General features: G+C 36.4%; 1 protein-coding gene and 1 long non-coding RNA gene across 6 annotated transcripts in view; one reads left to right on the forward strand and one right to left on the reverse strand.

Annotated features, from left to right (window-relative positions):
• Window positions 1-25,231, reverse strand: part of acoxl (acyl-CoA oxidase-like) — a 57,218-nt gene that overhangs the window by 2,004 nt on the left and 29,983 nt on the right. The window contains exons 16-18 of one of the 4 annotated variants that reach the window (XM_058795288.1): window positions 24,160-24,230; window positions 17,541-17,642; window positions 7,663-8,447 (exon numbers count right to left, since the gene is read on the reverse strand). In XM_058795288.1, coding sequence (XP_058651271.1) covers window positions 8,169-8,447; window positions 17,541-17,642; window positions 24,160-24,230 — 452 coding nt within the window. In that variant the 3' untranslated portion in view covers window positions 7,663-8,168. Of the gene's footprint in view, window positions 1-7,662; window positions 8,448-17,540; window positions 17,643-24,159; window positions 24,231-25,231 lie in introns of those variants that run through there. The other 3 variants (XM_058795287.1, XM_058795289.1, XR_009273867.1) reach the window with 3 other exon arrangements.
• Window positions 1-25,231, forward strand: part of LOC131551988 (uncharacterized) — a 34,596-nt gene that overhangs the window by 426 nt on the left and 8,939 nt on the right. The window contains exons 2-3 of one of the 2 annotated variants that reach the window (XR_009273868.1): window positions 1,839-2,010; window positions 12,278-17,516. This is a non-coding gene — a long non-coding RNA (uncharacterized LOC131551988). Of the gene's footprint in view, window positions 1-1,838; window positions 2,011-12,277; window positions 17,517-25,231 lie in introns of those variants that run through there. The other variant, XR_009273869.1, reaches the window with a different exon arrangement.

Consider the following 25,231-nt stretch of genomic DNA (forward strand, 5'->3'; position numbering starts at 1 on the left):
CAAAGGCACATAACATGAAATTTTGAAGTAGAAAAGCTGAATTAGGACTTTCTTGTAAAACACACTCCAATAATCTTTTATTTACAACTTTGAAAAATAATTTCTACAAGGTATTAGACAATTTATCACAGGAAATATATAACCATAACCATTCCTCTTCTATAATAGCACCCTCTGGTGGATATCAACAAAGCAACATTGAACAAATTTCAAGTTCCATTTCCCAATTTGCTCCATCCGTTGAACTGTGCGTGTGTGTGTGGTGTGAGCAGAGACATTGATGTGTGAGTCATTGATGTGTGAGAATACAGTCAGACCTTCATGTCAGGGTCAATAGGACAGGAATGAGACGTTCCTGCTTTAGCGGAGACCACTGAAGATCACCATAACGTGATAAAAGGCAGAAATGACTCACCATAGCCAATGCTGGATCAGATGACATACTGACAGTATCAAAAGTTTGGCATTACTGTATTTACTGTAACACTGAGTTCTTCAAATACTTTTTAAATCTTGTTGTCCCAATGTGGACAGTTGATATAAGTGTCATCTGAAACATGTTTTATTATAAAAAAACAAAAATTGGCTGTTCTAAATCTTTAGCCCTATAATATACTGATTAGGCCAAAAATCAGGGATAAATTCCACAAATATACATTATTGTCTGTAAGATTTAAAAAAAAAAAAAAAAAAAGTTTTTGAAAAGTCTTCTATTCACCAAGGCTGCAATTATTTGATGAAAAATACAGTAAAAAAACAGTAATATTGTGAAATATTATTACAAATTAAAATAACTATTTTCTATTTAAATTTATTTTAAAATGTAATTTATTCCCGTGATGCAAAGCTGAATTTTCAGCATCATTACTCCAGTCTTCAGTGTCACATGATCCTTCAGAAATCATTCTAATATATGGATTTGCTGCCCAAGAAACATTATTATTATTATTATAAATGTTGAAAACAGTCATGCTGTTAAATATCTTTTTGTGGAAACCGATACATATTTTTTTCAGAATTATTTGATGAATAGAACGTTCACAAGAACAGCATTTATTTGAAATAGAATCTTTTGTAAAATTATGAATCTTTACTGTTACATTTGATCGGTTTAATGCATCCTAGCTGAATAAAATTATTCATTTCTTTCTTTGAAAATAATTAAATAATCTTATTAACCCCAAACCTTTGAACAGTATAGGCCCGGACTATTTAATGAAAGATCAAAAACGGTGAAAAAACAAACTGAAAGTTACAACTTAAACTAAACTTTCCCTCAGAGATAAATAAGCATATATACATTTTGACGATGAATGATAAAAAGTTAATGCTCGTCGGCTACAGAACAAGGGCATACTTGCTTAGAAATAAGACTAAAACTATTCAAATAGATTAAATGATAAGAAAATTGGATTCAAATAGGGAAAAATAAAAAAATCACAATCACACTATTCATCTCCCAGCATTGCTTCATTCGTGAGGTGTCGCACTGATTCCACAGACATCCTGCGTGAGTCACAGAACCTGCTATTTTCTCCCACATCGCCTGACAAAGAGTTAATTTATTGTCCTGACACTTTGGCTCCTGCTCAAGTCCTCCAGAGCTCAAGATGAAAGACAAATGATCACAGGCTGTCAGTTTTCTGCAAAGCTCTGCTTGTGTATTTTGACTTTCATAACCCTGTACTATGAAACCCCCTCATTGTTCTGTTTGAGAAACACTCGCTTATCTGTGCCGCATTAACGGTTGAAATATGTTTGGACACGTCTTGCTCAATAGCCGTCTGTCCAATGAGGAGTCTGAAATACGTTTGACCTCTCTCGTTCTCTCTTTCCAGATCGGCTGAAAAGAAAGTAGCTTTATGTAGAGGTTGCATGCGCCATGAAGCAACGCAGAGATAAGGAGAGTGTGTAAACAGAGCGAGAAAGAGATGGCATGAAAGAAGAGAAAGGGAGACAGAATGGAAAATTTTGCCAGAGTTTGGTTACTCACACACTACGTAAAGACAAGTAAGTTAAATACACAGTGCCATTTGATCAGCTTTTAATAGTAAGATAAACAACATATTCTGTTTTTTTCCATAAGAGGGCAGTTACCTGCAAAGTATGAACTTTATATTTTGAAGATATTAATACATTTGAATTTGGTGTCAGAAATATATATACACACATACACACGTTTACTTAGCTATCTAAATGGGGACATTCCATAGGTGTAATGGTTTTTATACTGTACTTACTGTATGTGCTATTGCCCTACACCTAAACCTTACAGGAAACTTTCTGCATTTTTACAATTTCAAAAAACCTGTGTTTACTTTATTTTTAAACCGGTTTTACAAATGAGGACGTCCCCAAAGGGAGGTTTAGCTCACTTTTGGGTACAAATTTGTCCCCAAAATATGGTTAAGTAGGGACACAGACACACAGACACACAGACACACAGACACACACACACAGTGGGTACGGAAAGTATTCAGACCCCCTTAAATTTTTCACTCTAAATGCTGCCACCACCATGCTTCACTGTTGGGACTGTATTGGACAGGTGATGAGCAGTGCCTGGTTTTCTCCACACATACCGCTTAGAATTAAGGCCAAAAAGTTCTATCTTGGTCTCATCAGACCAGAGAATCTTATTTCTCACCATCTTGGAGTCCTCCATGCGGGCTTTCATGTGTCTTGCACTGAGGAGAGGCTTCCGTCGGGCCACTCTGCCATAAAGCCCCGACTGGTGGAGGGCTGCAGTGATGGTTGACTTTCTACTACTTTCTCCCATCTCCGACTGCATCTCTGGAGCTCAGCCACAGTGATCTTTGGGTTCTTCTTTACCTCTCTCACCAAGGCTCTTCTCCCCCGATAGCTCAGTTTGGCCGGACGGCCAGCTCTAGGAAGGGTTCTGGTCGTCCCAAACGTCTTCCATTTAAGGATTATGGAGGCCACTGTGCTCTTAGGAACCTTAAGTGCAGCAGAAATTGTTTTTGTAACCTTGGCCAGATCTGTGCCTTGCCACAATTCTGTCTCTGAGCTCTTCAGGCAGTTCCTTTGACCTCATGATTCTCATTTGCTCTGACATGCACTGTGAGCTGTAAGGTCTTATATAGACAGGTGTGTGGCTTTCCTAATCAAGTCCAATCAGTGTCATCAAACACAGCTGGACTCAAATGAAGGTGTAGAACCATCTCAAGGATGATCAGAAGAAATGGACAGCACCTGAGTTAAATATATGAGTGTCACAGCAAAGGGTCTGAATACTTAGTACCATGTGATATTTCAGTTTTTCTTTTTTAATAAATCTGCAAAAATGTCAACAATTCTGAGTTTTTCTGTCAATATGGGGTGCTATGTGTACATTAATGAGAAAAAAAAAAAGAACAAATGATTTTAGCAAATGGCTGCAATATAACAAAGAGTGAAACATTTAAGGGGGTTTGAATACTTTCCGTACCCACTGTGTGTATATATATATATATATATATATATATATATGAAAATGTATTTTAAAATGTAATTTATTCCTGTGATGCAAATCTAAATTTTCAGCATCATTACTCTGATTTCTGAAGGATCATTTGACACTGAAGACTAATCTATGCGGATTATAAGAACCATTTATTATTGTCAATTAAACCATAATTCATTTTTTTTTTAAGAATTCTTTCATGAATACAAAATTCAAAAGAACAGCATTTATTTAAAATAAAAATATTTTGAAATATTTTAAATGCCGTATTTTAAATAAACGTAGTAACATAAAAATTTTAAAGTTCTTAATTCTTAATAAATCGTACTGACCCAGAACATTTGAAGAGTAGTGAATGTTAAAGAAAACCGCAATATTAATTTATAACTTATTTCCTCGTCCATCAGGAGAAAAAAAGTTCAGGGCTTGTTCAAATCTTTAAACCCATGTCACCTCAGCATAAACCTGATTTGAAGCATAGAAGACACCAACAAGTGCTTTTTGACCATAAAATCTGATTAAACCTTTGATTGATCTCAAAACAAGAGATGGGGCTTTGCTGTTGGAATGAAATGGGCTTGTATTGGTTTTTCACAGAAAATGATGATGGTATGGACAGAAGATGCAGCCTGGGGGAAAATGTCATCTTTGTTAACACAACAAAAGCAATGTCATTGCTACTGATGAAGAAGGCCTGTGTTGAGCTCAAAGTGATTCAGTCCGTGCAGAGCTGAGAAATCTCACGCGTTCATAAAAATGACCACAGATGCATGTGTAGGGAAGTTGTGATTTGATTATTTAGGGAAGCAAATCACAAATGAGATCTTTTTAATGTTTTACCCGTTTCAGATGACATGCAAAGAAAACGGAGACTATTGCCTTAAAGTCTGCTGCTTTTCTCCTGAGACGCAGTAATATCACATGTGTCTCATCTTGAGTTCTGGATGTCAACATTGTTTCAAAATGTGCTAAAATATCTCAAGATGACCTCAAGCAATTCTCATCGAACTCAAATAATGTGAAATATTATTACAATTGAAAAAAGGGTTTTATATTTGAATATATTGTAAAATGTAATTTATTCCTGTGATAAAATTACTCCAGTCTTCAGTGTCGCATAATCCTTCAGAAATCATTCTTATATACTAATTTTCTGTTCAAGAATCATTTATCAATGTCATCAATATCGAGAACAGCTGTGCTGCTTCATATCTTGATAAATATAAAGTTGAAAAAAAAAAAAATCCTTTGTAACATTCTAAATGTCTTTACTGTCACTTTTGATTAATTAAATGCGTCCTTGCTGAACAGAAGTATTAATTTCTTAAAAAAACGGGAATTTTAGGAAAAGCATCTGAGACTAAATCAATACTTAAAACACAACTGAGAACTCCAAAAGTCTCCAAAAGTGAAAGAGTTTTCACCCCCCACATCCACTAAAAATCCCCTCTAAACAGTTATCCATTACTCATAAGTCATCACATAAAGCTCGCAATTAAATCTAAAAAACACTCTCCAACACTGCCTCTCTGTGTTGGGGTGAATGTGTGTGTGTGTGTGTTTGTGTGTGTGTTCAGTGAAGCATGTGAGTCTGGCTCTAATGTTGACACATGTAATGATAGGAGTGTGTACAATAGGACTCATTCTAAAGAGCTGGAGCCACACACAGAGAAATCACACGTACATGTGAGGATCTCATCCACAGATACTGTCCTCAGCGCTCAGACCCCACACACACACTCAGTCTTACTTACTCAATAACATGCTCACGGACATTTTTTCTGGCTCACTCACTGCCACACACACACACACACTCACTAATTAGTTCCAAGTCAAGCACTATTGCTACTGCTCATACTTAGGTTAGTGACCTGAAAAAACCCTTAACCTGAGTATTAAACTTCAGCATCATTTGCTGGACATCAATGACACGTCAAATGATAAGGAATCACAGAGATAAGATGTGAACTGGACTTAAGCTGCAAAAAATTTACTTCAGATTCAACTGTTCATAAGCATTTTGGACTCCAAATTAGAGCGTTGTGAACATCTTTAGGTCTACAAGAAGAAATATTTCTCTCACTGTTGTGACAGATAAAAGGGAGTCTCTTCATGCACTCTCTGTTATGAAAACAAAGATGATTTTCATATTGAGTGGCATTTGCATACACAACGTTCATAAGTTAGGGGTCGGTAAGATTTTTTTAATGCTTTTGAAAGACGTGTCTTCTGCTCACAAAGGCTGCATTTATTTGATCTAAAATGCAGTAATATTGTGAAATAGTATTACAATTTAAATTAACTGTTTTCCGTTGTAATGTATTTTAAAATGTAATTTATTCCTGTGATGTAAAGCTGAATTTTCAGCATCACTACTCCAATCTTCAGTGTTACATGATCCTTCAGAAATCGTTCTAATACAGTATGTGGATCTGCTGCTCAGGAAACATTTATTATTATTATCAATGTTGAAAATATTGTAGCTGTGCTACTTCATATTTTGTGAAACCTTTTTTTTTTTTCAGTATTCTTTGAGGATAGTATTTTCAGATGATAGTGTTTTTTCAGTATCCTTTGAAAGTTCAGAATAACCACATTTATTTATAATAGTTTTTTATGTAAAGTTCTTTGCCTTGCAAAAATCTTATTGACCTTAATCTTGTGAACAGTTTTGTAATGTGAAAAATCTTGCATAAAAGTTTTGTGTGTTTTTCGCTTGCTAAATGAAAGATAAATCCTTGAATCTTTTGATTCAAGTACAAACTCATGTACAGTAATTTCTTTTAGAGAAGTATAATAAAGAAGAAGGAAATCCATTTAAACTATATGTTTCCACAACAAGTGGAAAACCGTTGAAAGTGATTTAGGATGTTCACTCAGAATGGTTTCTACAACACAAGAGATATTCTGATTTGTCTTCAACAGACACTGACTCTCACAGCAATAACAAAACTTAATGCCAATCAAAGCTCGTTGAGCCTGACGTTATTTGCATGGCTTATTCCACGGCATGGAAAACTAGATGATAGGCAAAGATGCTCACTCTTATCTGTTCAAAACATGTTTTCATCTTGTCCGTGGATAGATCCTTTCTTCAGCAACTCCCACTCAACCGAAAATAAGACAAATATAGTGAGTCCCAACATAAACACAAAAGTCCCAAAGGAAAATGGGTTACTCTTTTACAACTTTACAAGACATGATGGAGTTCTTAATTACGAGTCTATAAAAGTAGACACAAATAAGTCAATAGTTAACAAAAAGTACGTAAGAGCATGAAACTAAAAAATTAATGTGGGTATCCAGCTAACAAAGTTATGAAAAAATGCTATTACAGTAATGTTAATAGAATATTTGCTTTAATAATGTCTTCAAAAGATTAGCACAAAAAATGTTATCTATACATTGTTCACGGAGTATTTTCTTTCTGAAACTATTAGTTGGATGTTCATGTAATGTTTTTTAAACATTACAACATTTCCATAATGCTTGCACGCTCATTTAACATTTATATAAGTAAGAAAAAACATTTTTACAATATTTTAAAAACTGGACATTTTGAACGTTAGAATGTTATTTGAGAAACGTTTTCATAACTTAATGAAATGTTAGCAACAAATTCTTAGAACATTTTTGTTAGCTGGGGAGTAATCTGGTTCTTATGTTTTCTAAACTTTTGCACATAAATGTTATTTATACATTGTTCATGGAATGTTTTATTTCTGAAACCTTTTAGTTGGATGTTTGTCTAACATTTAAAAAAAAATGTTACTACTTGTTCGGAACGTTTAAGTAACATTGGCATAATATTTGGAAAATCATACAATGGAACGTTCCCTTAACATTCATATAACCAAGAAAAAAAATTAAGCCATTTAAAAAAACTGGACATTTTGAACATTCAGATAATGTAATTATTGTTATTTTTTTCTTTTTAAGTTTCCAGCCGGCAGCATTTCTGATAATTTTCACTATAGTTTAATGGCACCCAGAATATTTTGTTGCATAGATATCTGAACATGCCATATGTCAAAACAAAGAACAGAGCCTCTACTTTATATATAAAAAAAATTATTCTAGCTTCATGCAATCTTTTTTTATCAACACTAGGTAGGTAAGTTTCATGAAAAAAGCAACATAGATGGAGTTGTTTGCTTCCATCAACACATCAAAAGCTTGCACGGTCCTATACTACTTTCTGGATTGTCATTTAATTCGGTAATGTTAGGAAGTTTTGATTTAAATGCTGTTTAATGCTTGATGACCGTGTTATTTTACAAATGCATCATTTTACAAATGCGTTTCTGCTTCTTCTACGCCATGTTTTGATCTGGATATTCAAAACTCTTTCAGAAGATGCATAATAGTGCCTCCTAACACCAGTGAAAACTCAGAAAATTCTGTTAATGGCGGGAAAAGAGTTAATGGGAGTATTAGCAAAACGTTCTCGCAACACAGCTCAGATCATTTTGCATGAGAAACATTCATACTGAAACTTGTGATTGCACACTTTCAGCACGATGTGAGACATTAAGATCTTTTGACACATTTGAGATCACTGGGGCCAAACATGCAAAGTCCCAATTTGCTCTCCATTTAATATCAGTGCTGTCAAGAAAGAGAAGTCAAGATACTAGAGCTTGCATTTGTGATTCTTATGTGCATCCTTAAGTGAACAGCAGCTAATTATAAACAAGCGATCTGGTTATTTTTGCCACGTTATGCAGCCTGTCACATGATAAATTATCTTCAATAAGCCATTGAAAACATATAACAATAGTTCATATGAGCGTGCTGAAAGGAACCGTAAGCACATGCCTTCAGTCACGTGTGGCGGCCGCTGCAGTCGCTCTGGGAGAACAGAGGGGGTTGTTTGCACAGAGACAGCGGCTGTGTTGGGTTTGTTCGAGTGGTAAACATGCAGTGAAGCACCTGCTGACCGCATACTGACAGACCGGTGTCGACCCCGCTGTCCTCTCGGCTCCTGTGTGTGAGAACCCCAGTGAGGCCGCCTGGCTGTTTAATCACAGCTAATTGTGAACAACTGGTCACTTTTTGACGTGTGTGTTTTCGAGGTGGACAATTGTAATTGTCCACCTCGAACATTCTGCCACTCTCTGTCAACACCAGCTAATGTGCGAAGGGTTAATGAGGAGGTCTAATCCGAAACAGCCTCAGATGGGCAGCAGAAAGGCTTTGTGCCTCCTTAACTGCCTAAAGATTGATTGACAGCATGCTGATACCCACCTGATGTGTGAAAAATTGAAGCGTGGTCAATTAAGATACTAAAGGTATTCCTAGACATCGACCGACTAGTAACTCCATTACATTCAATTGCTTGCCTAATGCTTTAGCTAAAGATGCATGTACCCAGCCAACAGGGAATGTTCCACTAACTTTTAATTAAAATTATATTAATCTTAGGACAAAACGTTCTTAAAGTAATGTTTATGGAACACTCTTACAACTTTATTAATATTTTATTATTAATATTTTAGAACAATAATCTCAACTCGTCCTACTGATGTTATTTGTTACCTTTAAATAATGTTCTAATCACAACAATATTTAAAATTAAAGATCAGATAACATTCCATTTTGGGTGAAAAAGATACAACCCGAATTCTGGAAATGTTGGGACCAGTTTTGGGTAAGTTACTAAAAAAAAGTAATCCACTACAAATTACTAATTACTTCTTTAAAATTGTAATTTGATTACATTACTGTTTACTGCATTTAAAAAGTAATCAGATTACTAATTACTTTACTTTCAAGTTACTTTCAAGTTTACTTTACTTTAAGTTATTAAACCTAAAACATAAACTACAAAGAGAAACTCACAGTTCTTTCATTAATTTCATATTGACTGAAAAAAATACATAAGTAGGCCTATTATTTGTATACCCTGATTCACTCCCAATATCAAAAAAATAAATAAATAAACTTTTCTTTTTTGGGGTTTTGTAAAAGAAATTAAAAAAATCTGCTTTCTGCATTCTCAGTCTCCGTGAATATCTTCCTGAAACGAGTCACTAGAATGAACGAAAATGACATGAGAAATACGTAGGCCTATAGCATATCTAAAGAAAGCTTGTGTCTATTATTAAATGAAGTAAGTCATGTCGAAAACAAATATTCTCTGATAAAATAATCCGTATGAAACCAACGCGAGGTCCAGTCTTTCCCGTCTGAACTCACTTTTAATGTGATCATGCCCACGCACATCACACGCTATAAGATAATCATCCACGCGAAACCAAGCTTGAGACGCGTGAACATGTAAACGCTCACGTCACCTCTGTACAAAGATTCAAGTTCATCTTGGCTACTTTTCGTTTTTGGAAGAAGATGCGCTGTGAGGAATAAGCCTTGAATTGTGATGCCGATGCGGTTTAATCCAGCGGTTGATCTCATTCTGAGGAGTCATTTATTTTTTACTTTATTAGTGTTACTGTGACATAAACTTGTACACATTCACTTGTTGAACTTTTCCCAAACTATAATGCCAGACTAAAATATGTTGAGTGCAACAATTTGAAATATATGATAGGCAACCTTTCATTACATCTAAATGTTGTAAGACTCTCATTTTATCTCGCATTTTCCGGTGATTTATTAAAGCGCATTCTGATGCGCAAAACATGATTTTTACTTAATTTTTTTTTAAAACTGCATTTGTAACTTAAGTAACGTAATTTTATTGACATACAAGTAACTGTAATCAAATTACATAAATTTAAAACGTAACTCATTACTTTACTGCGTTACCAGGAAAAGTAATTAGATTACAGTAACACGTTACTGAGTAACGCATTATACCCAACTCTGATTGGGACGTTTTTTAAATTTGAATAAAATGAAAAGTAAAAGATTTTCAAATCACATGAGCCAATATTTTATTCACAATAGAACAGAGAACATAAATGTTTAAACGGAGACATTTTACACTTTTATCCACTAAATGAGCTCATTTCAAATTTGATGCCTGCTACAGGTCTCCAAAAAGTTGGCACAGGGGCAACAAAGGGCTGAAAATGCAAGAAAGTTTGAAAAGATTCAGCTGGGAGAACATCTAGCAACTAATTAAGTTAATTGACATCAGGTCTGTGACATGATTAGCTATAAAAGGGATGTCTTAGAGAGGCAGAGTCTCTCAGAAGTAAAGATGGACAGATGCTCTCTAATCTGTGAAAGAGTGTGTAAAAAGATTGTGGAATACTTTAAACACAACGTTCCTCAACGTAAAATTGCAAAGGCTTTGCAAATCTCATTATCTACATTGCATAACATCATCAAAAGATTCAGAGAAACTGGAGAAATCTCTGTGCGTAAGGGACAAGGCCGAAGACCTTTGTTGGATGCCCATGGTCTTCGGGCCCTCAGACGACACTGCATCACTCATCGGGATGATTCTGTCATTAACATTACTAAATGGGCCCAGGAATACTCCCAGAAACCACTGTCGATAAACACAATCCGCCGTGCCATCTGCAGATACCAACTAAAGCTCTATCATGCAAAAAGGAAACCATATGTGAACATGTTCCAGAAGCACCGTCGTGTTCTGTGGGCCAAGGCTCATTTAAAATGGACTGTTTCAAAGTGGAAAAGTGTTCTATGGTCAGACGAGTCCAAATTTGACATTCTTGTTGGAAATCATGGACGCCGTGTCCTCCGGGCTAAAGAGGAGGGAGATCTTCCAGCATGTTATCAGCGTTCAGTTAAAAAGCCAGCATCTCTGATGGTATGGGATGCATATGTGCATACGGTATGGGTAGCTTGCATGTTTTGGAAGGCACTATGAATGCTGAAATATATAAAGGTTTTAGAGCAACATACGCTCCGCTCCAGACAACGTGTATTTCAGCAGGACAATGCAAAACCACATACTGCAGCTATTACAACAGCATGGCTTCATAGTAGAAGAGTCCGGGTGCTGAAGTGGCCTACCTGCAGTCCATATCTTTCAGAGAACATTTGGCGCATCGTTAAACAAAAAATACATCAAAGACGACCACAAACTCTTCAGCAGCTGGAAACCTATATCAGGCATTAATGGGACCAAATTCCACCAAAACTCCAGAAACTCATAACCTCGATGCTCAGACGTCTTCAAACTGTTTTGAAAAGAAGAGGAGATGCTACTCCATGGTAAACATGCCCCCGTCCCAACTATTTTGAGACCTGTAGCAGGCATCAAATTTGAAATGAGCTCATTTTGTGCATAAAATTGTAAAATTTCTCAGTTTAAACATTTGTTATGTTATCTATGTTCTACCGTTAATAAAATATTGGCTCATGTGATTTGAAATTCTTTTAGTTTTCATTTTATTCAAATGTAAAAAATGTCCCAACATTTCCGGAATTCGGGTTGTAGTAGAACATTTTAGGAAACGTTTTTGTAACCTTAAAATAATGTTGTAATCATGGCAAGACAACTGGATATTTCAATATTCTAAGAATATTAAAAATAAACATTCAAATACTGTTAAAAGTAATGCTAGCAAAATGTTGTAAAAAAATGTTGTAACCTTTAAATAACATTCTAATCATGCAAGAAAACTGGACTTGTCAGTTCATTGAAGAGGGGCAAGATGGCGCCGATGTTCGTGGCACGCCTTCTGCGGTCCTCCCTGTTGTTAGGCTTCACGTTTGCTCCGCTTTTATTTATGTCTCATTTAGTTGAGACTGTAACGCTACATTTGTCTATGACTGCTTTACACTACTTAACATTCGTAGTGTGGTCACTGCGCTGCCTACATGCTATGTTTGTGGACCGCGTCTTGGCCTCCCACTTTCATCTCTTCCCCCTAGGTTCCCGTGTCGGATTCAAGTGGATCTACCTCGCTGGAGACGCCGGAGAAGCAGAATGGCCCTGCTATGGAATTATAATCTGCAACATGCTTCTCTCCCGTGGGGATCTGAGTTCGTGCATGGATTCACTGCTGGCCAGCGTTCCCTGGATGGTTTATATCGATGTCTGCGCCCTATTCTTCCCGAATGCTTCTCTGCACCTGCTCGGATCTTCTGAAACACAGCTAGAGAAAGTTACATCGCAGCTGAAGATCGCTCTCATTAATGCCCGGTCTCTAAACAAAACTTTTATTTTAAATGACTACTTTACCTCGCAAGCGCTGGACTTCCTATGTGTTACGGAGACTTGGTCTAAGTCGAGTCATTCTCGTTTTCGGAACTGATGCCTTACGGCTGTAATCTTTTAAATTCCCCACGTATGTCGGGCCGCGGTGGGGGCCTTGCTAACGTTTTTAAAGACACTTTTCACTGTCGTCCACTATCTACCGGCTCATACAACAGTTTTGAGGTGCAACTTTTACAATTAGTCTTAGTAAACCCCATCACTATAGATCTAATATATCGTCCTCCTCACCATAACAAGGACTTAAGTGAATTTGCTGTATTAATGGGGGATTTGGGATTTTTTTTTTTTTGGATATTATATTTTTATTTCAACATTATGACAACATAAAACAGTACAAAAAAAGCTTTTTCCATTGACAAAGGATGATTTTTTTAGCTACTAACATTCCATATTGGACAGCTTTTTTAATTTGATGGCCTAAGCCATGAAGGGAGTTAGACCAGCCAAAGACAACAATTGCTGGGTCAGGGGAGATGTCACAGGAATAAGCCACTGAGTAGAATCTGAAAATTTCACTCAAACTCAAAGTTTCTGGCATGACCAAAAAAGATGTCCCAGAGAGAGTAGTTTGTAACACTCTGTTCAATGGCGAGCCAAGATGGAATGTCATCTGCAGGCCCCAGAAGATGAGATTTTTTTTCAGTATGATAAGGCTCTGCAATTTGCAGCCCAATAATAATGCTGGAAGTTTGGCAAGCCTAATCCTCCCATCAACCTTGGTTTACAAACATGTAACTTAGAAATACAGTGTGCTCTGAAGCCCCACACAAAATGGCAGGACAATTGAATCCAAGGCTTTAAAAAAATTTTGGGCAGGAAAATTGGCAGGTTTTGGAAAAGGTAAAGAAATCTGGGCAATGTCACCATCTTGATTGCATTCACGCGCCCTACCATAGACAGTGGGAAGGTCCTCCAGCTTTCAATATTACATTTCAAATTCTCTAGCATAGTCAAGTAATTTAATTTATATATATCCTTTGCATTTTTAGGTAAAATGACCCCCAAATATTTCAAACTGTCTGTTGCGATATTTAAAGGTAGGTTTTGTATGAAGCCTGGGTCAATATTACTAGTAACAGGCATGAATTCACTCTTGCCAATTTACAGAATATCCAGAGAACTTTCCAAAAGTCTCCAGTAAGTCTAATAGGGGTGGAACAGACCGTTCTGGGTCAACAAGGTAAAGAATAATGTCATCGGCATAAAGAGATATATGGTGTTCTAAGTGGCCTATCTTAGGAGATGAAGTGGGTTATTTCTTATAGCAACCGCAAGGGGCTCTATAGCAATGGCAAAAAGCAAGGGTGAAAGGGGACACCCATGTCTAGTGCCTCTATGTAGTGTGAATTGTGAAGTTATAAATTTATTTAGTCTATTCGCAAGGATTTTTGTGAAAATTTTAAGATCTGAATTCAGAAGAGCTATGGGACGGTATGATGCTGGATCCATTTCATCTTTCCCTTTTTTAAGAATGAAAGAAATGTTAGCATCATACATTGATTGTGGAAATTCCTGATTTTCAATAGAGTGGTTAAATAATCTCAACATCAGGGGAGCGAGTTTTTCAGAGTATTTCTTATAAAATTAAATTCCGAAACTGTCAAGTCCGGGGGCGTTACTGCTAGGGAATGATGTGATGGCTTCAAATATTTAATCTAACGTTATGTTTGCATTGAGGGCGTTTCAATCTGTATCATCTAATTTTGGGAGATGTAATGATTGGAGGAAATGGGAAAGGTCTGCAGGGTCACTGGAAGTTCGTGATTCATACAAAGCCTCATAAAATTCCTTGAAACATTCATTAATGTCCCTAGGGTTCGTCGCTAGCGTTCCATCCCTTTTCCTAATTTGATGAAAAGATCTACTGGCTTGGATACTTCTCAGCTGTCGAGCGAGCAGCCTGTCTGGTTTGTCCCCTAGCTCGAATTGTTTTCGTTTTATTTTTAATAGCATATTGTTAACTTGGTTGGAAAGAATTGTATTATATTCTAGAACAGAACAGGATCTGCATGTAAATGTTCAAGTTGATTAAGATGAGCTTCAATTACTGACAGGCGAGCTTTTCTTTGTTTCTTTAAGCCAGATTCATACGAGATGATGTGCCCCCTTAATACCGCCTTAAGTGACTCCCACAGTGTTGAGTCGGACACTTCCCCTGAATCGTTAAACATAAGATAGTCATCCAGCCATTCTATGACACACTGGGAAAAATGAGAATCAAGGAGTAATGTAGGGTTGAATCGCCAGCTATGATTAGGCTTTATATCAAAAAGGTCAAGTGAAATGGTCACCGCAGAATGATCTGAGATTATTCTATTATGGTGTTTCACTGAAGTTACGCATGAGGCCACCTTAAAATCAACTAGAAAAAAATCTATTCTAGAATATGAATTGTGGACATGAGAGAAAAAAGTATACTGTCTGTCGGTCAGAATTTTTAAACTTGAGTCTTTTGACTTTACTCAATGGGTTTCCAGTCCAACACATACGCTTGATCTAATATTAACCCATGGTTTTTCTATTTCAAATATTGAAATCAGCAGTGCATCTTTCTCCGATCACAGAATCTTCTGTACTGTCCCTCTTACGGGCCGATTCCTTAGAAATCCATCGCTGGCATGTTTGACTCGCTCTCTTACTCAACATTCTAGTGAAGAATTTGCTGTAGCCTACCGTGATTTATGCAACTCTCTGGAGTCAGAATCTACTCTGCTTAATCTGGACGCTGATGCACATCTTTAATCTTTAATAGCAATTCTACCTGTGCTGACATCATGAATTCTATTGCCCCCTTGAAGTATAAAAATCATAAGCCTGTACCTGTGCCTTTGGTACACTGAAACTACACGTACTCTGAGACGGACTTGCAGACAGGCTGAATAGAAGAAGGACAGACTGCAGGTTTCTTATGAAATTGAGAAACTCTTATAACATGTTTCTTAAATCTTAAATCCCTCTGTGCATTCTATTCTTGAGCCCTCAACTTCTCTTTGCAACAATTTTGGGAAGTTTTTTTGTTGAGAAGTTCACAACATTAAGATCCCAGTTGTTTAATTCAATATATATTTTGCATGATGTTCCATTATGTTCTTCTACCTGGTCTGAGTTTGAGCCTATTGATTTGATTTCATGTAATGAAATTGTTGGTCACCTAAAACCAACTATCTGCCCTCAAGATATAATTCCACCTCTTTTTCTTAGACAAATCATGGACACAGTTAATTCTGGTCTGTTATTGGTTATTAACAAATGTTTGTCTACTGGTTCCTTCCCTAACAGTCTTAAATGTGCTGTGGTGACGCCTTATCTTAAAAACCAAACCTGGATCCTTCTTCTTTTTCCAATTTTCGTCCTATTTCTAATCTACCCTTTATTTCAAAGATCCTTGAGAAAATTGTATTGACTAAATTACAATCTTATTTGACTTAATTCTGTTCATGAGATGTTTCAATCTGGCTTCAAAGCTTTACACAGTACTGAATCTGCCCTTTTAAGAATCTCAAGTAATATCTTTACAGAAACTGACTCTGGGAAATCCATGGCTTTAGTTTTATTAGATCTGAGTGCTGCTTTTGATTTGGTTGATCATGAGGTCCTGTTGACACGTTTGGAGACATCTGTGGGCCTGCGTGGCACAGTCTTACAGTGGTTCCATTCCTATCTGACCAACAGAAGTTTTAATGTTTGTATTGGTCATCAGTCCTCCTCTAGTATACCTCTTAATTGTGGAGTGCCACAGGGATCAATCCTTGGGCCGTTATTGGTTACCCTGTATATGCTACCTCAGGCTTCCATTTTTAACAAATATAAAGTATCCTTTCATCTATATGCTGATGATACTCAGATCTACTTTCCTTTAAAGCACAATGATAAAAACGGCCTACAACCGCTGTTGGCCTGTCTAGAAGAATTTAAGCTTTGGCTCTCAAGTATTTTTTTACATTTAAATTAAAAAACCGCCAAATAATTATATTTGGGCATAAGTAAAATTGTGTGTTAGATGTTGACCGTGGCCCTCTGGCCCCATATGAAACTCAGTGCGCTAGAAATCTGGGCATTCTATTTGATCATAACTTAAAATTTGACAAACAGATCAATGCTGTTGTAAAATCATGTTTTTATAATCTCCATCAAATTTCTAAAGTAAAACCCTTCTTATCACAGAGTAATTACCAAATGGTGATCCATGCTTTTGTAACAACTCGCTTATTATTGTAATTCACTTTATTACGGTCTTTATCAGTCTTCTCTCTCCCGTCTACAGCTAGTGCAAAATGCAGCTGCTAGACTTCTTTCTGGTACCCGCAAGTATGAGCCAGTAACCCCTATTTTATCGGCATTACACTGGTTACCCATCAAATATAGAATTGATTTTAAAATTCTTCTATTTGGGTATAAAGCCCTCAACAGTTTGGCCCCTCAGTACCTGACAGACCTGCTTCGTCCATACACCCCTTCTAGAACATTGAGATCTAGTGATCTCTGTCTACTCATCGTGCCTAGATGTAGACTTAAAAAAACGAGGTGATTGCGCTTTTGCGACTGCAGGTCCGAAACTCCGGAATAGTCTACCTCTTCATATCAGATTAGCCCCCTCTATTTCTGCTTTTAAGTCTGCTCTAAAGATCTCTTCTCTCTAGCTTTCAATACCCCTTGATCATTGGTTGAATTGTTGGTTTGTTATTGTTGTGTTTTAAATTTGATAGTCTTGTTGTATCCATCTTATTTCTGTGTTTTTTTTTTTATTCTATTCTGTACAGCACTTTGGTCAACCTTGGTTGTTTTTAAATGTTCTTTACAAATAAATATTGTATTGTATTGTATTGTATTCATTGATATAGTGACACTAAAGGTGCTTGACCATGCTTTAGTTTTTGATGTCTTGGGAATGAGAACGGTTGTCAAATGAGTTAATACCTGGCTGCGGATCTGTCGACTGGTGTTGGGGGTCAGGTAGTTGTGCTCCAGATACCAGGCTCTCTCCTGATACACCAGACTAGTGCCGTGAAGAAGGCAGAACTGGAAGAGAACCGGGAAAATATGCAACAGAAAAGACACATTAGTAACACAATTTAACACAAAGGCATCTTGCATCTGTTTTAATATTAGCAGGCTGCAGTAGTCACACTGCAATGCACATTGAATGGTAACAAATGATAAAATGCATTACGTACATTGCCTAAATTGCAGCCTGTTGCATGAACTCTACAGAAACTAGGGCTTGGAATCAATTTGAAAAAATAATCGATTCCAAGGCATTGGGAATTAAAAATCGATTCAGTTAAAGGGAATCAACTTCTCTTTAATTTCCCTTTTCAGTTCAGTAGAGCTAATTATTTATTAATTAATGCCTCTTGGTTGTTCGCTAATAGTGATGTGAAGTCCAATTCATTTCTCTAAACCAGTTCTTTTAAATGGTTTGATTAAATGAATCAATTAAAAAAAATATATTTTTGACAACTTGTGATATGATATGCTGAAACATTCAAATACAGCCAATTTTATGAATGCATTCCTGAATATTTCCTTTCATTCACTTAAGTTAATGAGGGTTGTTGTCACTGTTTCATTCTGTGATCCTGCATGTCGAAAATGCATGACTGAAAAATACTGATTAGCCTACGTCTTGGACAAGTTTCCTACATTAAATTTGCACCTAAAACACTTACAGACATTCAGACATTGATGCACAGTCACAGATTTGTTCTAGGTGTCTAATGTATATAAAAAGAATAAACTAGACTTATAAACTCAATGGTTTAGATTAAAGAGTAAAACTGCCTTGTTCTGTTGGTTTTGAGTGCCGCTCTGGACTACATGACGAGATAATAGACACTGATAATAATCAAGGAATACTAAGGATGTTTAAAACGAGGTAAGCCTTCGTATCGTGTAGTCACAGCAAGAACATATTCATCCAATCTTTAATTAATTAAAAAAAGAATCAAAAACAATATTGAGAAATCGATTCCAGAATGAAGAATCAAAGTTCATTCCAAAAATTTCTGAATTAAACAACCCAAGCAGAAACGGTTGAAATGCAATGCAAACCTATTTAATCATCATGATCTTTTGAAATACAGGCTTATATAAGCAAATTAATGGAGAGCATTATCAAACGCTGTCGGAAAAGTCAGTTGGGTCTGTTCCACATGCAAAAACAGACACATAAGCAGCACTTTCAATTCAGCAAATCTGACTGGATCCAGACAATTCCAGCGGTTTACAGCCACGGATTGAGGTTTGGGTTCAACTGGGTGTAAATGTGACACCCCTCCTTGTGTATATTAGATTTCATGAGAATCAAGTTGTAAAAGTTTGCAGTCCCCCACCAGCAATCATTTTATTATTTATGATGTTGTCAAAGGAGATATTCAATACAGTAACCCAGAAATGCAGTCAGTTTTATTTAAATGCCGATGATGCAAAATGTTTGAAACAAGCCTTAAGGGGCCATTCACACCAAAAATGATAACTGTAAGGGTAATTAAATTAGCATCCACACCAAATCACGATACTGTTTTGTTTATTATAAGTTTGAGCTCTTTAAAGTCAGGTACACTCTTACTGGCTGTTGTGGTCAACGATATTGTTATCATTAAAGTTGCTGTGTGGACTTCCCTATTCTCATAGAATTAGAAAGATTATTAAAGCTATAAAACAATATGCATTGTAAAAAGTGCTATATAAATGAACTTGAATTGAATTGTTATCATTACAGCCCTTTAGTCTTGGCTAACCGCACTTTCAACTAAATGCATATATGGACCATATTGCAATTATTCTGACAAAATACTACCAGAAATGACAGGAAGAGACCATTTGAATGACATCCAACTATCATCTGATTTATTGGCATAAAAAGAAGTGGTCATAAGTTTAATTCCCAATGAATGCATGAACTGATAATACGTATAAAAGCATCTTTAATGCATAAAAGTGTCTGCCAAAATGCATAGATGTAAATGCAAAAAATGTCATCTTTAGAGGAGAAAAATATATTTAATATTATATTCTCAGCACAAGAATATAGTGCAAATCCTTTCTCAACGAGATACTGTTTACATACAACTAAAGGCTGTAATTCACAACATGAATTTTGGCCAGATTTGTAGACTGGATGAGTCGACATTATTAGCTAAAAGTCAGAGCTATCTGCAGATTTTGACTGATTTGACAGAAAATGCTTCAGAGTTTTATTTGTTGTGTTCGGAACGACTTGACCGTTCAGTAGTGTGTGATCCTCAATCGTGTATGTGTATTATGCCTAGTGTTTCAAAATATTTTTAAAAGCTGTGTAGTGTTTTCCAGCCTTAAGTGTGTTAAACTAAACTTCTACACATATTTCAAAGATTCAGCGACATGAACTTGACAAACTTTGGCAGATCAAACATTCATTATTGCTCCCTGGAAACTCATGAACTCCATTTGTTTCCCAGTGGACTGATTAAAAACGTGCACCCTGACTCCTGGGAACTGTTTAAAAGCCATCAATCACAATTTCTTCCTACCATCTTCGTGTGCAATACACACCAGATCATCTATGAATGGCGTGTCGCCGTCAAAGGCGAAGAGCATTCAGAATCAGCACAATGCAAGGCCAAAAAATGTAAGTGGAAAATACTTGCTGACCCTTGTGTGTTAAGTTATTTATTTTCCATATCTGAAGGACCCTACACGAGCTGTAGGCCCCTTCACATGCATCAACTTGAGTGAGTACAGGATGTTGTACTGAAGATGAAGGGGATGGAAAAACAGTAGCGGTACAAGCTAATATCTCTTCTCCTCAGAGGTGAGGTAGCAACCAAACCACCTAGATACATCAAAGAGCTGGACAGGAAAAAACAGAGCATGCAAAGCAATCAGTTGTAAAGCATGGACAATAAGAGGAATAATATAACCTTTGACCTGTAGCAAAGCGTGCACCGTATCCTCTTGTTTTTTAATTAACGCTGGATCAAAGCGATATAAACACATAGTGGCACATGATCTCTCTGTCTCTCATTCTTTGTGTTCTGCTCTCTTCCTCATATGCAAAGCAGAGAGTCGATGACTTATCGCGGAGCCATTAAGTTTCTTATCAGGCCATTCAGAAAGAGGGTTCGCCTGAAATGGAAGTCACCTTGTTAGCGTGTCAGCTTTGGGAACTGAAACCATGCGCATTACGCACAATCATCAGAACAACTGAATAGTAATTATTAAAAGCTTAAAGACCCCAAGAAATGCCTTGACAAGAGTAGTTTCCTTTCCTGTTTTGAAAAAGGAAGTTGGGAACAATAAACAGCCAGTACGCTTTAGTTACGTCACCGCCATGATTTGCGTCTTACTACTCAGAAACAGTTGATATCAGAGGGATATTTTCTTCCTAGAATGAAATACTTTGCAGAAAGGTCAACTAGTTAGTATGTATGTGTATATATAATGCATTTCTTATTTAATTAATTGATTTGTATGCGTGTATATATTAATTAATTAAAATTATATATATATATATATATATATATATATATATATATATATATATATATATATACACACACACACACATTTATATGTATATCATCATTTAACAACCTCACAGCTCACAGTTGCGCTGCCTTTAATAGTTAATAAGTTATTGTTTAAAATCAATTACCCTACGGAGAAAATGAATGGGATTTTTACTTCTGTAACCCGACTTTTGCACTCTATAAATTGAAAGGAATTAGTGTATATTGCACAATATTTGTTAAGCAGTAAGTTTGTATTCCATTCCAAACATAACCATTCAAAAATACTTCTAGTGTCTGCACTTTACACTGATGCAATGCCAGGACAGATGCTATCGAGAAACATTAATTTTGAATTGTCAAACTAATGTAACGCAGGTCCCATGACTCTGCGAATCGCAAGCAAGCTCCTCAGTGCCAATAACAGCAACAGAAGTTTGAAGAAACAGGTGGAAGTGAGGTTTTCCTGTTCCTCACTGGCACGCTTTGTCTCTCGATCACAGGACTAGTGTGACAGCACACCTCATGACCTGCCAGGAACCAGGTCATTATGTGTGATTTATTCATGCTAGGTGCTCTCCAGAGGGCCTGACAGCTGCTGTCAGCAGGTCTGAGATCAGTGTGGTTCTGCTCCGGTGCTCAGCAGCTAATCTGACTCTCATATGACTGCAGCGCACATCCTGATACTGCTGCGTCACATCACTGCCAATGACAGTTAATGCGTAAATCCACCCGAAAGCCACAATGAATGACTGCTCAAATCAGTTTATCATAAAACTGAGCCACCAAGAGCTGAAACAAATAGTTCAGCTAAAAGTTACATTTCTGTCACCATCTACTCATCCTCATGTCATTGCAAACCTGTATGACTTTCTTTCTTTTCTGTAGCTCATACAGAGATATAGGCTGAATGTTCACTCTGCTCTTTTTGTACAAAATACTAAGAGATTCAGGCTCATAAAAGGACAAATATTTTCATTTTCAGCTAGTCAGTATTTTTCGGTATATTTAGTAATAAAAAGGCTGTGGACCTTTTCCCCCCATTCGTTGTGCAATTGATCAAACTTTTGCAAGCAAAACCACTAACTGTCTTTTTTTTTTTTGTGGGGTTTTCTTTAGAATTTTCTTCACTTGCATCAAAAAGTTAGCTTTTTTTAAAAAAAATTCTGAATGGTTGCACTGCATTTTTATAGATGATTTCTATGGTGTTCTAGGTGTTTGTTAAGGCATTGCTTTGTGGTGCACAGGTTAAGGTGTTCTAGGTGTTTGCTAGAGTATTTTTAATGTTTGTAAGGGGATTGTTACTTGGTTTTTTGAGTGTTGTAGGTGATTGATGGGCATTGCTTTGTGGTTGCTAAGGTGGTAGTTGCTAGAATATTCTGAATGGATGCAAGGTAAAAAGCTAATTGGTTTCTTGGGTGTTTTAGGTGGTCGCTAGGATGTTGCTATGCAGTTGTTAAGGTGTTCAAAGTGGTTGCTAGTAGGGCTGACCCAGACTAAAGATTTTTCTAGTAACTAGTAGTCATTAATTTAAGCCATTATTTGACAAATCGCATGTTAAATGTATACTGGGGGTGGGAACCTTAACCATAATTAGCCTTTAATATATAGCCTACTGTATTAAAGCTTGCTGCAAAGCACTATGAGTGTGTCTATGAAAAAAATAGCATGGAGATATTTTAATTATATTGAAGTTGATGATGCTGACTCACATCTCCGCAGTGCAGTGGACGCGCCTTCAGAAGGAAATGCAACTTTCATAGAGATTGCATAATCAGAAAGTATTTGTTTTGAATTGGTTCATTTTGAAGTAGACATTTCAAGCTTTCTATATATATTTCTCATGTCTGTGAGGGAAGTAGCCTATGTAGTGAGTTTCAGTTCAGTTCGTGCTGGCACCATGTCTTGGATGTTTCAATTTTAAATGGTAAGCCATATTTGAGGATGATAATTCATACGAAAACATTTGGATTTCCTGCCTGATATATTATAATTACCAGCTGTTAATGCAGACAGGTTTTTTCTGTGACTAACCAACTAATACATTTTTGTTTACTAACACCATGTCTACATTGGCTATAGAACTGATTATTCTACAGGACTCATTGAAAATGTTCTTTGCTCGCTGTCTGTACAATGTATGAGTTACAAATAGCAACTTACAATGTTTTTTTTATTAAATTCTTGTACAAAGTCAGGCATAAGAAAATTATTTCATGGAGTGACACCCATATGTGGTACTTAAGTAAAAAGATGGGTTTCATGCGTAGTTATTAGATTACACTAACATTAAGCTATTTGCCCATCGCCCATTGTCGATCAACTAACATGATCTATAAAGCTGCAAAATGCATTTACTTACACATATTTGAGACTCGAGATATTTCATGATATATTTAACATGTTATTTCGAATAAAAAGGAAAAAATAAATAAAAAACATAAGTCTATATATCAGTTATACAGCGCTATCATGGCTGCTGTGTGTCACACATGACAAGTATAACGAGCTCCCCACCCTTTCACTCGTGCCCCCTTAAAAATAATGAGTGCACGATGCCTCTGTTGCACAGGTATTGTTATTTGGTTGCTAAGGTGTTCTAGGTGGTTTTTAGAGTATTCTAAATGGTTGAAAAGTATTCTGGGTGGTTGCTTACTGTCCCAAGTCAAAAGAGTCTACCCAAAAGACTTGGATCTTTAAGCAAAAACCCAGAACCCCAAATTATTGTGGTAATGACTTTTGCATGGAAAGCACCACTCTTTTTTTGTAAAATGTAAAAGTATAGCTTGCTTTATCATGCTGGCCCTTTACACCAATTTAGCCCCCTTTCTCAGTTTTGCAGCCTGCTTTTTCCAAACACGTGGTCAAGAGTGGAATCCTCTGAAATCTCCCTGCGACGCTGAGAAGCTCAGTTTATTGTTTTTTGAGTGGGCACGAGGCTGTTGTTGTTTCTGAGAACTTTCCATTGGAACCGGCTGATGAGTCAAAAGATAAAAAGAGTGTCGTGCAGCGGCAAACAGAGCAAAGAGACAGCACTTCACACGTACCTTGGTGAGCAGGGCACGGTCCTCTTTGATATGGCATTCTCGTACGGCGAGAGCAAACTGCTCCAAGGTCACTGCAGAAACATAATAAGAGCAATTAACATCATAATAGTGAAATTAGAAGAGGGGTTGCATTAAACATCCCCCCCCCCCCCCCCCCCCCGAGGTCCAAGTTATTTGCATCAAAAACAGTAAAATCTTAGGGGTTTTTTATGATTATTTTTCCCCTACTCCCTGCCCCCTAAAATAAAATGTGACACTTTGTCTTTAAAAAACACTCCTTTCACATTTGAAATGAGACGGCAGATGTTTTCTATCTAGGCAATATTTATATCAGCTTGAAAGAGGAAATACAGAAATGTATTTATCATTCAAATGATCATATTTTGGATTCAACTAGTAAATTTGCATTCTAGAGTAAGCAAATTACCAAAAATGTGATGAATCTCTTTAACTGAAAGGTAGGACTTTCCCAGCTAACAAAAATATGTTCTAAGAATGTTTTTCTAACGTTCCAATTAAGTGGCAAAAACATTCTTTCGGAATGTTCCAGTTTTTAAAATGATTTGTGTTTCAATATTCCTTTTTTTTTTTTTTTAAATCACACCTTTTAATTATTGCAAACATTCTGGGAAATGTTACTTTTGAATGTTACATTCTGAAACAAGTAAAAAAAAAATTAGACAAACGTCCAACTGAAGTTTCACAATAAAATATGCATAATTTTTTTTGTGTGCTAACATTTTGAGAATATTATTAAAGAACAGATAACTTTTAACAAATGTTCTATTAACTGTTACCAGAAGAACATTTGTTCACCTTGCCAGTTCTGAGAACATTCCATGTGCCGGGTTCATTCCTACAGCCGCATTATTGAGAGTAAATACTTATTCATCTGATCAATCACCATTCAATAACTGCACTTTTTGGATTTGTAAGGAAGTCTAGAGTTCTGAACATTACAGTACATTTTCATAGTGCATGAAGCTCTTTTATCTCAAAAGATGTAGTAAAATTTTATTACTCATGATATGAGCATTTTAAAATGGCTTTGTTTAAAAACAACTGTTATATT

The sequence above is a fragment of the Onychostoma macrolepis genome, chromosome 13 (assembly GCF_012432095.1).
Source record: "Onychostoma macrolepis isolate SWU-2019 chromosome 13, ASM1243209v1, whole genome shotgun sequence".
Taxonomy (NCBI): Eukaryota; Metazoa; Chordata; class Actinopteri; order Cypriniformes; family Cyprinidae; genus Onychostoma; species Onychostoma macrolepis.